This window comes from Enoplosus armatus, chromosome 3, assembly GCF_043641665.1.
Source record: "Enoplosus armatus isolate fEnoArm2 chromosome 3, fEnoArm2.hap1, whole genome shotgun sequence".
Classification (NCBI taxonomy): domain Eukaryota; kingdom Metazoa; phylum Chordata; class Actinopteri; order Centrarchiformes; family Enoplosidae; genus Enoplosus; species Enoplosus armatus.
In genome coordinates, this window is record NC_092182.1 from 23445226 (window position 1) to 23460368 (window position 15143).

Genomic DNA, 15143 nt, shown 5'->3' on the forward strand with positions numbered 1-15143 from the left:
CATTGTTTTCTGAAAAATTAAATGGCTTAATTAGTCTCACTTTTATCCAACTGTTTATTAGGAGAACAGTTGAAACTCTTAGCCAATGCTGTTGATGCAGCGCATTGTGGGATAGGCTTAGAGGATTCAAGCAGGCTGGATTATGTCAAACTTCCTAATGAACCTCTCCCATTAAATCACAGTGCTGCTGTGGGATCCAAGCCAACTGATCCATGAAGCAGTTTGACTTCCAGCCTGCAGTTGAAGAAAACACTGAACCAGGCTATCGAGTTTCTGAAGTACAGTTTGTGTTTACTGATCTAAGCCAGGCTGATAGTATGAAGCCAAACTGTGCTGAAGTCAAGACAGCAGTGGGAAATATCAGTCAGCTCTGAAGTAAAAATTTACTTTCAAGACAGTTGTTGCCTTAAAGACATGGCAATCCTTACAGAATACATTCATGTGTTTTGGACAGTGTAATTGCAGTAGTTTGCTGCGTAATAATAAAAAATGTAATTTCAGATTTAAAGACGACAATGCAACACTGAGTCTGTGACTTTTTTTTGTGGGTAGGGCTGCAACATTCAATTATTAGGACCTGGGGTCATTAATATAAAAGGATTCATCTTCTCGGGAATATGAATGTTATCAGTAAATTTTATGACAATCTACCCAGCATGGCTACGATACTGACACTTCCCCACAGAGACACACACCAGAGAGCCTAGCTACAACACAAGTACCCACACAGTAACTCTAAAAAGGCCATAAATGTGCTTTTAGTGACTGTCCAGCAGAGATTTTAGATTTGGTGATGTGCTCATTAACGGCTGTTTCCCCCATTTCCATACAAGCTAATCTGACCTATAAGTAAAAGGATAAAGACTGGGAACGTCATCCTTCTGTGCCAGAGCCAGAAAATTGCCACAAAAATGACGACGAGTTGGTCGCAACCTTACAGGTTGTTGTAACTCGACTGTACTAACAGATCTTCAATCAACATATTTTCCACTGTTTGCTGCAAACAAATTTTACTGCTTCTTTGGCATGATGAACTAAAGCCACTAAAACTTTCCACACTTCTCATCAGAATCACTACATGATAAGGTTTTTGCATTTACAACCATTATGGTTTAATTGGTTCTACACTGAAGATATAATCAAACTGCATCACTCAGAACCAGATGGACCAAATCAGTTCAAAACAACAATATCAAACCAGGGATCAGTCTCTCTCTCTCCCTTTTTGGTAGTGCTCCATTATTTCAGAGGGTGCTGCCATGTTTCCATCAGCTCTTTGTGGAATAACAGTCGTCTGGAAACTTCACCCGGCTGCCGTCTAGCCCCGGGCCCCCATGGAAAACTCTTTCACAGAATGTCCCAGGCTCACTCAGAGCAAACCAGACCAAAACAAAGATTTTTTTTGTGCTATTGCCATTGTGTTATACAGCATACTGTATATAAGGAAGAATCATATTGTAACCTACCCTTTACAGTCTTTGGGTGGGTGGTCCTGGATTTACTCACTACTACACTACTACTACTACTACAACAAACAATGTATCCTAATGACTTTGATGATCCCCTGGCCTTTCCTCTAGCACCACCAGTGGGTGGAAATTTTTATTTGTCCAATACTTTGGTTTATGAGTAAATACCAGCAAAACTAATGACATTCCCATCAACCTCAGCTGTACTTGTTGCAAATTAGCAAATGTTAGCATGCTAACACACTGAACTAAATTGGTGAACATGGTTGCAGGTATGTTACCTGCTAAATATCAGCATGTTAACATTGTCATTCACATTAGCATTTAGCTCAACGCATGGCTGTCCCTAAGTACAGCTTCACAGAGCCGCTAGAGTGGCACAGAGGGAGTTTCAGCCACGTCGTCCATCTCACACTCTTCTGACGGAACAGATACGCTTATATTCTCATCAGTCCAGCTGTCTACACAGGCTGCACAACGGCTGTTAGTCTTTTTTAATGCTATACACTTGTCATCATGTAAGACTGCAGTTGAGTTAATGGATTACATTTAATAGCGCCCTCTGGGATGTGTTGTATTCAAACTAAAATTGCTTTGTAGTCTGATCACATTTACTTAATATTGCCATCCATTTTTCAGTTCAGTTATGCAAATGGTCGCATCTTTGTTATGGATATTTTGTCACACCTTTATGGATTAACAAATTCAATTCATCAACTTTGAAGAGGCAGAACTCCCTTAAAGCCCCTTTTTTAAAGTGGTGTTCAATGTCATTTCAGGGTGGAGGAGAGCAGGGATCTTCTGCTGTTCTTCAGGACTCTCAGGACTTTCTCAGACAGATGTGACGACCGGCGCAGAACCTTCCAGCACTTTCAGGTAAGTGAGGACAAACCTGCGCCAAAATGAACTTCAAACTGGCAACCTCACCCTCACATACCTGTTTTCCATGTTGTTTCATTATTTGTGTGTTGTTGACACATAAACTATTTGTTCCTCACAATGAATGTGTCTGACTATGGCTAAGTTGGTCCTTTTCTCTTACGCTATGTATCTAACACCACTGATGACCTTTTTAGAAACATGCCAGTATTTTGGTCTAATGAGATTGCCACAGCTGTTTTTTAATAGTTTGTATATGAATCTAGAAACATGAGGGAACATTTTTGACTTGTTGCTCAATGAAGTCTCTGCATCATTTGTGGGGGACAAGATGCATCAGTCCATCCGTTCTTTCAGTGGGGAGACCAGATGGTCCATCATTCAGTGTGAGGGCAGACAGACCTAAAATGGGAACCTAAAGACTGGATTTAATTTTTAACCTCTGCTTGACCCTTGCTGGGTTTCACCCTCATCCATCAGTGGAGGAGCCTTGCTGTCTTGTCCACATTAGAGGTCAGAGGGTCAATCCAGAATGACAGGGTTACTTTTTGTGGTGCAGAAGGGACTGGCTTCAGGTTTTATATTTAAAAAAGTACAATTCTTATACTGCTTTGGCAACCCTTTACCACCCACTGTCCCACCCACGGGACTCCAGTGCTATGTAGAACTTTTTTTGGTCATTATTTTATTTTCAAAAAGAATGCCTTTGTTGTCTAAATAACGTAGGTGCATGAATATACTACTGAAGCCTTGAACATGGTGTATCCCTACCTTCATAGCAGTCTGGCAGTCCAATAGTGTAAGTCTGATAATGAGGTTAAAGGGTTTATTTCATGAAACTGAATGTGGGCTCCCAAACCAAGGTATGAAAATCCTTATCAATACTGTTCCTCTGGAGAATTCTGGTGAAATTCTGGAAACATTTTATTTTCAGGCCTAAATTTAGGTAAGTAAGCGGAGAGATACAGCAGCTAGATGGATGGCTGGGTGAATGGATGAATGGTTGGTCAGATCGATGATAATATGGACAGACAGATAGATAGATAGATACTCTAGATTATATATTCTAGATATGTAGATGTCTCCTGGCATTGTCTGAAAATATGACAAATCTAATTTAATTTGTAGTGTAGTGCCAGCCTTAGCCTGTGTATGTGGGGTTTCTTGTGTTCGTGAAACTGTACACAGGGGCTGTTGTTTGTAAACTGCTTAGATTCAGGCTGATGAAAGAGTAGAAAAATAAATGTTAATGCAGTGGGTGTGAATTAGTGTGGGCATGGTAAATGTCAGGGTGGGACTTTCTTGAAGAGGTTGCAGTAAAATGTCAAACAGTAAATCAAGCTGCACAAGCAATATGGAACCTATTCTCCTGTTTTCTTGGAGAATGTAACATTCTGCCAAGTTGGCTGGGCTGAAGGAGGATTAACCCACATTTTCCATACTGGCCTGTGTGCTCTAAACTCTTATTTTGCTTTAGTGGCATTTTCTTCAGTGTTATTATGGAAAAATGTAACTCCCATTGTAACCATTCTGCTGTAATGTGGGCAGTGCCTTGTATACTGATTTCCATGCTTTAATGACACACAGACATGAACATGTATTTGGAGGAATAAACAAATAAAGATATAAATCACAAAGAATTCACATACAATTCAGGCCAGGAATCTTTAACATTTTTGTTGTTGGTAGACCACAACATTAACTAGTCACTGCAGGACTACAGGACTGCAGATGATGGTTGGCTACGTTGGCAGTTACAAACCACAGACATTTACAAGCATGTGGCCAATCACTGATTGGCATTTCTCCATTGAGAACATATTCGTGTTAAATGTCTCTGCACATATACACACAAACACGCACAGACTCTACAGTCAGCCATGGGGAACGGTGTAATGCAGTTAGTGTTTTTGTTGTGCAAGTCATGTGGCTTTAAGATGGCGATATCAGTTGGTCATTTCAACACTTTCAACACACAACTTAACAATGTTAGCTAAAGCTCTAATGATATTTTTAAGGTTCATATCTGTATTTAAGAGTTTAAAACATTTGATAATATATGAATGTCTGTGGCAATGTTTGCATTTTAATAAGGACCCCTTAAATTTTGATATTAAAGAATTTTGATGAAGATAACTGTACGTACTGAGTGGGACATTTTACAGTGTAAAAATAAACTCTGCCATGCTCTCTGGTGGATGAACAGTGTAATGGAGACACTGTTCCTAAATGATTCCTCAGATTGCTCAGCTTGGGCTGCTTGTGTTTTCCTACAAGTTTCTGATGCTGATGGAGATTGTTCACAGTAAAGACAACATTAAAGAAGTTAAAGTGGGACTGCCAGAACCACCGCCAAAACCCCCTGTGTAAATTATAATTCTGCCAGTACCTATACTTTAGTCTAAATATTACAAACATTATCCCTTACATGTGAAGCAGAGTCCAACAATGATTCCAAACACATTTTAATTAAAAAAGTTTAACTTTATTAAAATATCATGTCACATACACATCTTCCTGTACACCACTGTCTTATTCACATCAGTAATAATTAAGTATTTTTTTATTACTGGAAGGGAAGAGTTAGGGACACAAGCAAGACAAAATAAAAAGGAGTAACATTCACATTACTATAGTTCATAGATACATTGTTCCCCAGTTCACTTCAACTGGAGTTTATAAATTAAAAATCAAAGTGAAGCTAAGTCACAGAACGTTTAAGAAAGCCTGCAGTTGGACAAGTGTATATGGCCGTTGCCCTTATGTAGAGGCATTTTTAATGGAATAATTAAAAGTGAAATCAATTCACACAATGGCAGAGTACAACCCACTCAATGAGAAAAGCATGTACAGACTATTCTTGCTGACATTCCAAGACAATCTAATGTTTATCAGCTGTTTGAGTCAGCTGGGATCAATAGTCTGACAAGCAGGAAATCTCAAAGCAACATACAATTAATGTAATGAGACATTTTAACAATGCTTACAGGCAATTTTCCTTTTTTTGTTTTGTCATGTAATAAAGTTCAGTTGAAGAAAACTAAACTTAAAATCAACATGCAGGTATCAAGTATTCCTTTTGAAATTACTTAAATCTTGTTTGGAAGAGACTGTAGCATATTCTCTCCTACTGTCATCAGGACTCTATAAAGTATTAAATGCAAAAAATACAGATCGAAATGTTGTTTACCCAAAAACATCTAAAAACATTGTCTTTTTCTTAAACTAACATTTCATTTCAGTGGTGACAGTATGTCAGACAAAACTTCTTTTTTCAAAACTGTTATTTTTGCAATGTGTTATCCTCAAAGCCAGCTTAAATCTCACAAACTCATTTTCTCTACAATTTTAGTCTGGAAATTTTATAATGAAGCATGCAACAGCATTAATACACATAATTAAAACTTCAGACGCTTCAGTCATTTATTCTTGTAATGACGTCTGTCCAAATGAAATTCCTGATTACCCACAGTGAGCAAGGTGAAAACTGTGATTTGGCTTTGCAAGTCTAGAAAACATGTGGGTCAGTTAAAAACACCAATTGGATGTTTTTCTTCTAAAATATTTTGTAGTTAATTTAATAAAAAGGATTTTACAGTAGCACAATATACTTGTTTAGGTCAGCAAAAGTGGCTAAGATATCTAGAAGGCTGCTGTAATATCTTGAATTAAAAAAAATCTTTTCTACTTATAGTTACTTATAGTTACAAAATGCTTTTATTTTGGATTTCACTTCACAAAGAGTGTAAAAACACAAAGTTACAAGCAAGCCTGTTGGCTTGCTCGTGTGTGTTGGTTCAATGTCACAAGCAGCTTGTGTACTTTCATTCATCTAGGAAGTACAGCGTCAGGTCAAAATGAAACAATAAATTGGACTGATGTTGTGGAGGTGTTGAAGCTTCTCCACTTATTCAAGGGGTTACATCAGTTCTACTGACATTACATCACCTGTGGAAAAGACATTCAGAAGGCACCTCGCCTATGGTGTCTTTTGAATATGTGGCCTAAATCTTTTAGGTTATCTGTCACTTACAGTTCCATTGTCAAGGCTTCAGTATGCAAAGTATCAAAGTATCAAAGTATTTGTCAAATGTATTCACAGCATCTGAAGCCCCTATTACAGTGGCAGAATCGAAGGCTGTGTTGGACTATTTTTGTTGTGTGTGAAACAGACAATCTGACACGCTCACTTTATGCAGTGATTGGCCAGGTGTGTACACGTGTGGACGTACACCGGGTTTGAACTCTCAAACTCTTCCATCACTTTTCTTGTGAACATCCAAGTGTAACACCATCATTGTTTGAGCAGAGACCATCTGAAAGGTTATGCCGTTATCCCCATTTTACGATTTAATGCGTCAAGACTACAACATGATTCAAAAGACACAGAGTTGATGGAGAGAGATTGGGGAGGCAGTGTGATGCAGCCACAAGGAGACTATGAATGCAGGCTTTGCACCCTGCCTTTCAGTGAGGATGTTCATAACTAGTAGAAACACAAATTTTAGATGTGGTCAGACCAATTAGTCAAATTAGTTAGAAGCATATTGATGTCTTCACATCCCTTCTCAGGTTGTTTTGCTCCAATTCATGTGACAATGACTCAACAACTCTCAGGTGCAACTTCCTGCAGATGTTTAAATGCCTGGTACTCCCCACAAGTCAGTAGAACTGAAGAAGGCCAGAGTAGAGAAACTCCTTCAATTCTACACCTTTAGTCCAGTGAATGGTTTCATTTCGACCTGACAGTGTCACAAGCTGTTTGTAGGTTTGCTGAAGTAAAAACATTGACACTTTTATCCTCACGCGACCAGCACCTCAAAATCTAGAACGTCACGGTATCCCCGCAGCACTCTGTTGTGCGAGAACTGCTCAATCAGCAACAAAGGGGCTACAGTAAAGTTTCTGCCTCCTCAGCGGTACCGTCCGACAGGCAGTACCTTCATACAGGTGAAGCTGTCAGGGTACTTAGACAGCACCACAGGGTTGCCATCCAGACGGACCTCACTGAGGCTCAGCCGTAGGTAGTAGGTGTCATTGGACCTGCAGAAGGTGTCTGTGTTGACCTCAGTGATGTTGTTGTTCTGGAGGAAATGGAAACAATGTCGAGAGTGCAACAGAGTGAATAAAATCTTAGCTGGTAGAGTCAAAATCCTCAGGAACAGGTAAAAAACTTTGTCCCGTTATTAAAATCTCACATAGTAAGTTCTAGCAAAAAAAAGAATGAATGTAATCCGTTTTAAACTTGTACAGCAATTGGAGGGTGTTAGTAGTTTCTGAAGTCAGTTTATTTATATATATTTTAGCAGTAGAAGATACTAACCTGTAGATGTAAGATCTTAACATTGTCTGGGATGTGTGGAACAGCTTCCAGCTGGTTGTCGGCCAGGAACAGGTTGACCAGCTTGGTCATTTTCTGTTGGGGAAACAAATTCACACCATGGAGACCCAGTAGGTTCAACAGTTGTTTTTAGTTGTCCTATCACGGCATGGGAAATGAAGTTGTACTTGCAAATACATGCAGTACACCTGGCTATAAACCAGATATACTTTGGGAATAACAAAGTCATGACTTTGACTTATATGGACCCATTAACATTTTGGAAGATATGCTTTTTCCGTGTATTTTTGTCAATGAGATGAAGAGATTGATATGAATCTTATGTCTGTACATTAAGTACAAACCTGGAGTCAGGATGTGGTTAGCTTAGCATAAAGACGCACTGAGACTCACTAATTAACATGTAAATATCTTGTTTCTTTAATGCGTAGACAAACAAAAATATGGTTTTAGGGGGAGTTAGGCTAAGAGCTATTTATTGTTGAACGACAGCCAAGTTTAGTGACTGTACAGCTTCCCGAAGTCTTGTTGTCACACTGAAGTATGGGTATCATTGGGCTTGTACAGTGACTATAACCAAAACCTGTGCTCACCAACCACGTGGCAACCCACGTTATAGTCGGAGCTGCTGCACAGAAGAACTGGGCGGATGGATATGCTGTCAACAAAGAGTTCCAACATGTAACTCCCCCTAAAACCACAATCTTGTCATCTTCTCACTTCTCAACCACAAACTTCTCTTCTAATGGTTTTCTATAATATGTTGTAGAGTAACCTGAAGTGTTGTTGCATAGTATCCTGTAGTAAGTTGTGTTATATTTGAGACACTCTGCATTCATCATCATCTATAATGTTGAAGTATCTATCTGAAGATCACTCGCTAATGATGACAAATTTTTTTCTTTTTTTTTTAAATGCCTTGATTTGCCCCTTCCTTTGGATCTGGTTGAGATACTCCTAATTGAAAAAGTTGGGAGAGTTGATGATGTGTACCTTGAAAGCGTTAGCTTTGACACCCCTGGTTTTGAGGAGGTTGTGGTTGACGTTGAAGGATGTGAGTTTGGCAGGGAGCATAGGAAGTTTGACCAGTCTGTTCTCAGCCAGAGACAATTCCTCCAATAGGTTTAGCTTAGCAAACGCCCCGTCTTCTATCTCTGAGATCAGGTTCCCTGTCAGGTCAATCCTCTTCAGAGTCACTGTTGAGAGATGGAAAAAATCAGTTATTACAGTTGCAGCCATTTGTAGCCAGCGAGTCTGAACAGCTGATATTAAATGTCATATTAAATCCCCAGGATATTGGTTAGCAGTGGTGCAAAACGCTTTACTCTCTCACGGCCGGGCCACACATCCTACTTCTACCTTTGTGTGACAGCTACCTTGCTGAACTGCTGCGTCTTGCAAGCATGTGATGTCCACACGGACAGCGTTGCTGCTGCTGCCAGCCCTGTCTTTCTAAATTGAGTTTAGCTTTGATAATGGCCATCAATAATAGAATGTTTCATATCATTTCATTATAAACTTAATTTTTATTTAGTTTAGACAGAAAAGGGTTAAGAGGCGTGTGCTCAATTAATTTCTTTCATGTCTGTAACATATTCTAGAAATGCAGACATTGTACTGTCTGTACAATGTCTCCGAATCGCTAGATGACACACGCTGCCGACTCACCTGCTCTAACCTGTTAACATGGCCGCTGAAAAAAAGCAAGAGGTTCTGCAACGCACACGTGCTGCTCATACTGGATATGTGGCCCAGCCATCACATCTGTTACCTGACTATGACTGATTGAACTCCTTGTTGCTAATTTTCCCCCTGAACATTTTCCTTTTTCCCAAAATTGGGATGTGCTGCTTTCATTAATTATTATTATTAACATTGCTGTCACCCACTGAGCTGATTGTGAATTGTGATTCAACTCTTTTCTTGATGAGTTTAGTTGCTACTTTACTTAACAAAATCTAACACTTTCTGCTAACAGTTGTGGGAGGGAGGGCGTTCTGAACTATAAAGTACTGTGGGAAAACCTTGAAACTATCAAACAGTGTGGCATCCATCTTTATGCCACCTCATTTGAATCTGGTGAACCAATACAACAAGGCCTGTTAATTTTACAGTCTGAATCATCACATGATAACTAGTAGTTTAAGTAGATTGGACATCAAGGGAAAGACATTAGAATACGTCCTGGATGTTGCCATCATCAGAACTGAAGGTGAACATTAAGTCATAGTTCTGATTTTGTTGCCATAAGTTGGTATGAGTTACTCAATGATAGTGATGTACTTGCATTTCTGTCTGTGAAGGTCTCTCAAACTGCTGGTGTCTTGCCAGACAAAAAAGAGCAGTCGCAAACAGGGCTAAGCATCTTATCTTTTTAAATCATCAACAGAAGCTGATACCTGTGGTGTTTTTGTCATGTTTAATTCTGCTGTCAGAGCTCTCTGCAGGGCGTCTAAAAGGACACCTCCATGTGACACCTGTTCACATATGATGTCACATATGAGCAGTGAGTTAACAGAAAGTCAGAAGCACCTGTTATCTTGTTTTTGAAAGTAAATGCAGCTTAAAATGTAAGCTTTACCCTATTTATCCAAAATCCTTTACCACTGTTACGCTGACGACACGCAGCTATACTTCACCTTAAAGGGTTACTCCATTGATTTACTTTTACACTTCCATGAATTTGGGGGACTCAAAGATTGAAAAAACAATGGTCAAAATATATCTTGGCCAAGATATTCTGACTTTTAGTTCCAAGTTTGGGTCAAGCGCCAAAAACATTGGATCCTACATTTTCCATAGTTCAATTCGATAGTGTCTTTTCATTAGACCCTCCCTGCCTGGTAAACACCAATGTGTTTCAAACAATACATCTCCAGTTTGTAACACAGGCTTTCTGTTTATAAATTGGTAGACCAAGCTGACACAACTCATGACATCACTGTGACATCATCAGGAGGAGGAGTCAGGCATCATACAACTAGGAATAACCATGACTAGTAAAATGATCTTCACCTGTAAAAGTGCTCCTTTAACTCTAATTAATTAATTAATATCTTCAAGGGCTTTCTCTAAATAATAAAATACAGTATAACATTTACACAATTTAATTTCAATTAGGAAATATCTAATCAAAGAACAAGACAAAGAATCTGACAAAGCATTCACAGCCAACTTTGATTCTTTGACATTGTTGGGCTGAGCGATCAACAGGCTGTGATGGAGTCCGGTCTCCATCACAGCCTGCTGACTCCATCCGGACTTACCAATTTCATCAAAGTCTTTGATGCTGATCTTTTTGATCCTGTTGAAACGAGCATACAGGTAGGCCGTCTCTTTAGGCAGGGTGGGAACACTGGTCATGTCTGGACTGACCTCCTCACAATACACTGAACCAGTCAGACACACGCACAGCAGGCAGGTGGGCAGGTCTGCAACACAGAGGCACCAAAAAAACATCAAGCTGTCTTCAGAATAATCTAATATGGTCTTGTTTACATTTATGTCAACCATTGATCCAACTCTATTCTTGATTAATTGTTTAGCCTATAAAATGTCAGAAAATACAATTTTGTCAATCCCAAGGCGATGTGTTCAAATGTCTTGTCTGACAAACCAACAAAAACCCAAAGACATTCAGTTCATCACTTAAGACAAAGAAAGCAGAAAATCCTCCTTTTTGAGAAGATGGACACAGGGTATGTTTGGTATTTCTGTTTGAAAAATTACTTAAACGATTAAATGATTATCAAAATAGTTGTTGATTAACTAATTGTCGGCTCATTGTACAAAATAAACCATTTTGATGAATGGCAGCCACCTGACATGCTTATATGACTTTACAGCGAATGGTAATTGATCATAGTCCAAAGGTGACCAAGCTTTTTGCATTGCTTCTCCAAGACTGGAACAATTTACCCCTCACTGTCTTAAACATCTATCACCACTTTTAAATCCTATCCTAAAGACCTACCTTTTTCACAATTGCCTCGCAGTCCTCTTATCATTATAACTATATGTCTGCTTCAGTTATTTACCTATTTATTTTTAGATATAATTTGACCCTCTTTTTAAAATTCTGGTGGCCTTTTTAAAGTGCAAAATAGCTGAACAGGTATGGTGTTAAACCTTTGTAAGCCAGCAACACTAGTCTGATGGGCATGAGTACCCCAAACTCTACAAACATGGTCTTTGAGATAAATATTATGAACCACACTGTGCTCCTAGGTTCAAACCCAATACAACCCTGATTAACTTGTTATGAGAAATCTGTAGTTTGTCTTTGAGTGTCTTTCCCAGACCTTCGAATCATGAACAAATTGAGTCAAAACAACCGACTTGAAGTTTTAAACTTCCCCTATAATATATAAATTAGATTAAATTAGATTTTCTTGTGTGTATGTCCAGGTGGACATGAGGTAAACAGATCTTTCTCTTACCAGAGGCGTCTCCTTCAACTGGGATTGGGTTGTCATCAGATTCATCAGCAAGAGGCAGCGCCCTCTGCAGGAGAAAACACGGCCTGTTCATATACCGGCCAGCTCATTGGCTAGAGCAAAACATTGACACTGCCAAGGTTAGGAGGCATATTTACAAGGTTTTGTAAATATGCAAACACATTGCACTCAAATTGTAGGTAGCAACTAAATGAAGAGATATCTGTACTGCATTGAGCTTGACTTAACCTGGAGTCTGTTTGCTAATACTAGCAAGTTAGAGGTAAAAGTGTGGTTAAACAAGGTGGTCGGGTTTGGTTAGGTTTGATGTTAATGGTTGAACTGAATAAAATGAGAGACACTAACAGTTTGACAATTTTAAGCCCACAGTTTTATTTGGAGAATACGATTTACACACTGTGATTGTGGCAATATTAAGTCTTAGTGTAATTAATTAATTAATTGTGAACAGTGAAGGTGGAAACTGAATGTGTGATGTTAATCATTAGAGAACAAGAACTTTAGTCTGTTAGAGACACTTTTGGGTCTAATAAATTACAGCTAAGTTAAGGCCGTAAACACCACTGTGTTAAAAGAAAAAACTCCACAAGAGTCTGTTGGTGCGGGTGTTGCTTCAAGTACAAGTGAGAAGACGAAATACGATCCAGGAAGTCCAGTTTCATACTGTATAACGGTTTATAATACTATTTATCAACTCTGGTATGTTCACTTTATCCTCCGTTTCCACAATCCAGGTGATCATTAGAATCACTCCGTTCACGTTACAAAGTCATCTACCAGGAATGCGTGCTTGGATGTATTTGATTGGCCATTGCCGAGCATTGTTGGATGATGTTTCTGCAAAAGGTTAGTCAGGCTCAACTTTTTTGCTGCATTGCTTTGGCCAGTGCTGCGACTGTGACACAGTTCTGCTGTTGGTCTGAACATGTTTAACGCCCTCATCAATAATCTTATGTTGATTCCCAGCATATATTGGCTTTCTGTAGCAGTCCACATTATATCCCACAGCTGGCTGCTAGCTGACAACTGGCCACAGCCTTAACTGCTGCAGTGTGCATAATTGTAGTTATTGGTGAGCTACAGTTTTGAAGAAATTAATTTTTTTTAAATTTTGCAGTGATGACTTTTTGATTTCCATGGCTGTCCCAAGGTGCTGGCTCTGATGTTTGATACCTGGTCAAAACATCTTTTCAGAAGTGTCCTTGTTGTCACAGTGGCCCATGACCAGGATTTGTTTGTTTGTTTTGTGCATTCTTAGCCCCTGACCCCAAATTTCATCCTTCAGCTTGAGGAGTTTGGGGCCTCTGAACCGTCTGGCACTGACAGAGTCTTGTATGAAACACAGCTGGTCCCAGATTAAGTTTTTACTCATTAAAACTGAAGTTACATTTCATAAACATTTTCACTCACACTTCTTTCGCTCTCATCCTTTGGACTGTTTGTGGGTTTTTCACTTCCTGCAAGTGTTTCCCAAAGGACGAACCAGACCAGACTTCGGTTTTGGTTCGTCCAAATATTTCTATTAGAGGTTAGTGTGGTTAGTTGAGGGTTAGTGTGGTCGATTTAGGGTTCGGTTTGTCTGGTGGAAGAACAAGTTCGACACAGCAAATTGTGTTTGTGTGTGTGTGTGTGTGTGTGTTGACACTGTGAGCTGAATGAATTATTATCTCTTAGAGGACGGTAAAGTCAAGTGCTGACAGTTTGACAATTTCTGTTGTAAGCAAGTTGGAGAGAACAAATGAATTGACTAAACTATGAAGTGGAATATCAGCTTTTAGAATAATGTGCCTGGATCATTGATTTTGAATATTGCCAACTATTAAACTTTGGAGACTAGTAAAGACTTATATCTTATCGCTTATCTTTTTTCATCTGCTTTAATTATCTCATCTTTTCTCATCTTTTCAAATTTTCTGAAAAGAGAAAATTTGTCTGGTCTTACCAAAATCTTGGCAGTGTGTCTCTGTTCTCATATTTACTGTAACAAGAGCAGAATGTTTGTTTTTAATTTAATTCTAAATGTATTACATATTTTTTATTTGTGTTTATAAATGTATCCTTATCACCTTGAAATGTTATGTAACAGTGACAACCACAAGTGTAAGGATTGTCTTCTGAAGTCATGCTTCAAGTGAACTACTGATCAAAACTGTTTACTTGCTGACATTGGACTACTTGTGGAAAAACATTCACATTTAAATGTAAAAACATTTACATTTAAATGTTTAAAGCATATGTTGTATAAATGCATTTGTCAGTTATTGAAGAAAACATTGTTTGGCAGAGAAGCATGATATAAATAATAAAGTTCTTACCCTAGCCCTCCTTGATTTCAAATGGTCACTGAAGTATCCGTTCAGCTCCCTGCCAGGTAGAGATCCCGGTATCAGCTGTGAGTCCTGGTCAAACCTCCTGGCCGAGGCTGCCACCAGCCACGGCACCAGCATACAGGTGAATAAGAGAGCCTTCATGCTGTCCAAAGCAGTGTGACGCCGACACACCAGCCTGCCTTAAAGCCTGAGTTTGGGTCAGCAGCTGCTCTCTGCTACGAGCCCCTGTTGGGATGTGTCAAATGACTGTATTTAAAGGCTGAACTAGTAGCTTCCAGCAGACTCTTAAAGCAGAGTTTATAGAGCAGAGCACTTAACCCTTCCCTGACCACCCACCAGTGACAGAGAGACAGAGACACAGACAGGATGTACAGAAAGGGGCAGACACACCAAAAAGAGGCACATATGGAAAAAGACAGAGTCAAAGAGAGAATAAAGTGTCCTGTTTTTTCTGTTAAATGTTGCTTAAATGTGTACAGGAAAAATGCACACAGCGAAAACTGCAGAGAAAGCAGAAAAAATTGGAAGTTGACAACCACAGTGTGAGTGTGTTTTGTCAGGAGGAATGTCTGTGGTCTCTGCCCAGCCACTCAGTGAAGACTCGTAATAACCAACCTATCTTTCATTAGGCTGGATGAGTGTTTTTTTTTCTTTTCACTGGCTCTGT

At 39.2% G+C, this 15143-nt stretch overlaps 2 protein-coding genes across 2 annotated transcripts in view; one reads left to right on the top strand and one right to left on the bottom strand.

The window, feature by feature from the left end:
- The window catches only part of cenpp (centromere protein P), an 81825-nt gene that overhangs the window by 6927 nt on the left and 59755 nt on the right, over positions 1–15143 (top strand). The window contains exon 5 of the mRNA XM_070902776.1: positions 2249–2345. Within this exon, the coding sequence (XP_070758877.1) occupies positions 2249–2345 (97 nt within the window). The remainder of the gene's footprint in view (positions 1–2248; positions 2346–15143) is intronic.
- Positions 7262–14617, bottom strand: ogna (osteoglycin, paralog a). Its single transcript, XM_070903186.1, has 6 exons — positions 14462–14617; positions 12129–12192; positions 10956–11120; positions 8683–8885; positions 7672–7764; positions 7262–7432 (listed from the first exon to the last, which is right to left on the bottom strand). Exons 1-6 carry the CDS (start codon positions 14615–14617, stop codon positions 7262–7264), a joined length of 852 nt encoding a protein of 283 aa, XP_070759287.1.

Excerpts from the sequence above, each read along its gene's own strand:
- ogna (XM_070903186.1), bottom strand. The coding sequence starts at position 14,617 with ATGAAGGCTCTCTTATTCACCTGTATGCTGGTGCCGTGGCTGGTGGCA. Across the intron at positions 12,193-14,461 it reads TGAAATCAAGGAGGGCTAGG|AGGGCGCTGCCTCTTGCTGA; the intron begins GTAAGAACTTTA and ends TTTCTCCTGCAG. Across the intron at positions 11,121-12,128 it reads AGTTGAAGGAGACGCCTCTG|ACCTGCCCACCTGCCTGCTG; the intron begins GTAAGAGAAAGA and ends TCTGTGTTGCAG.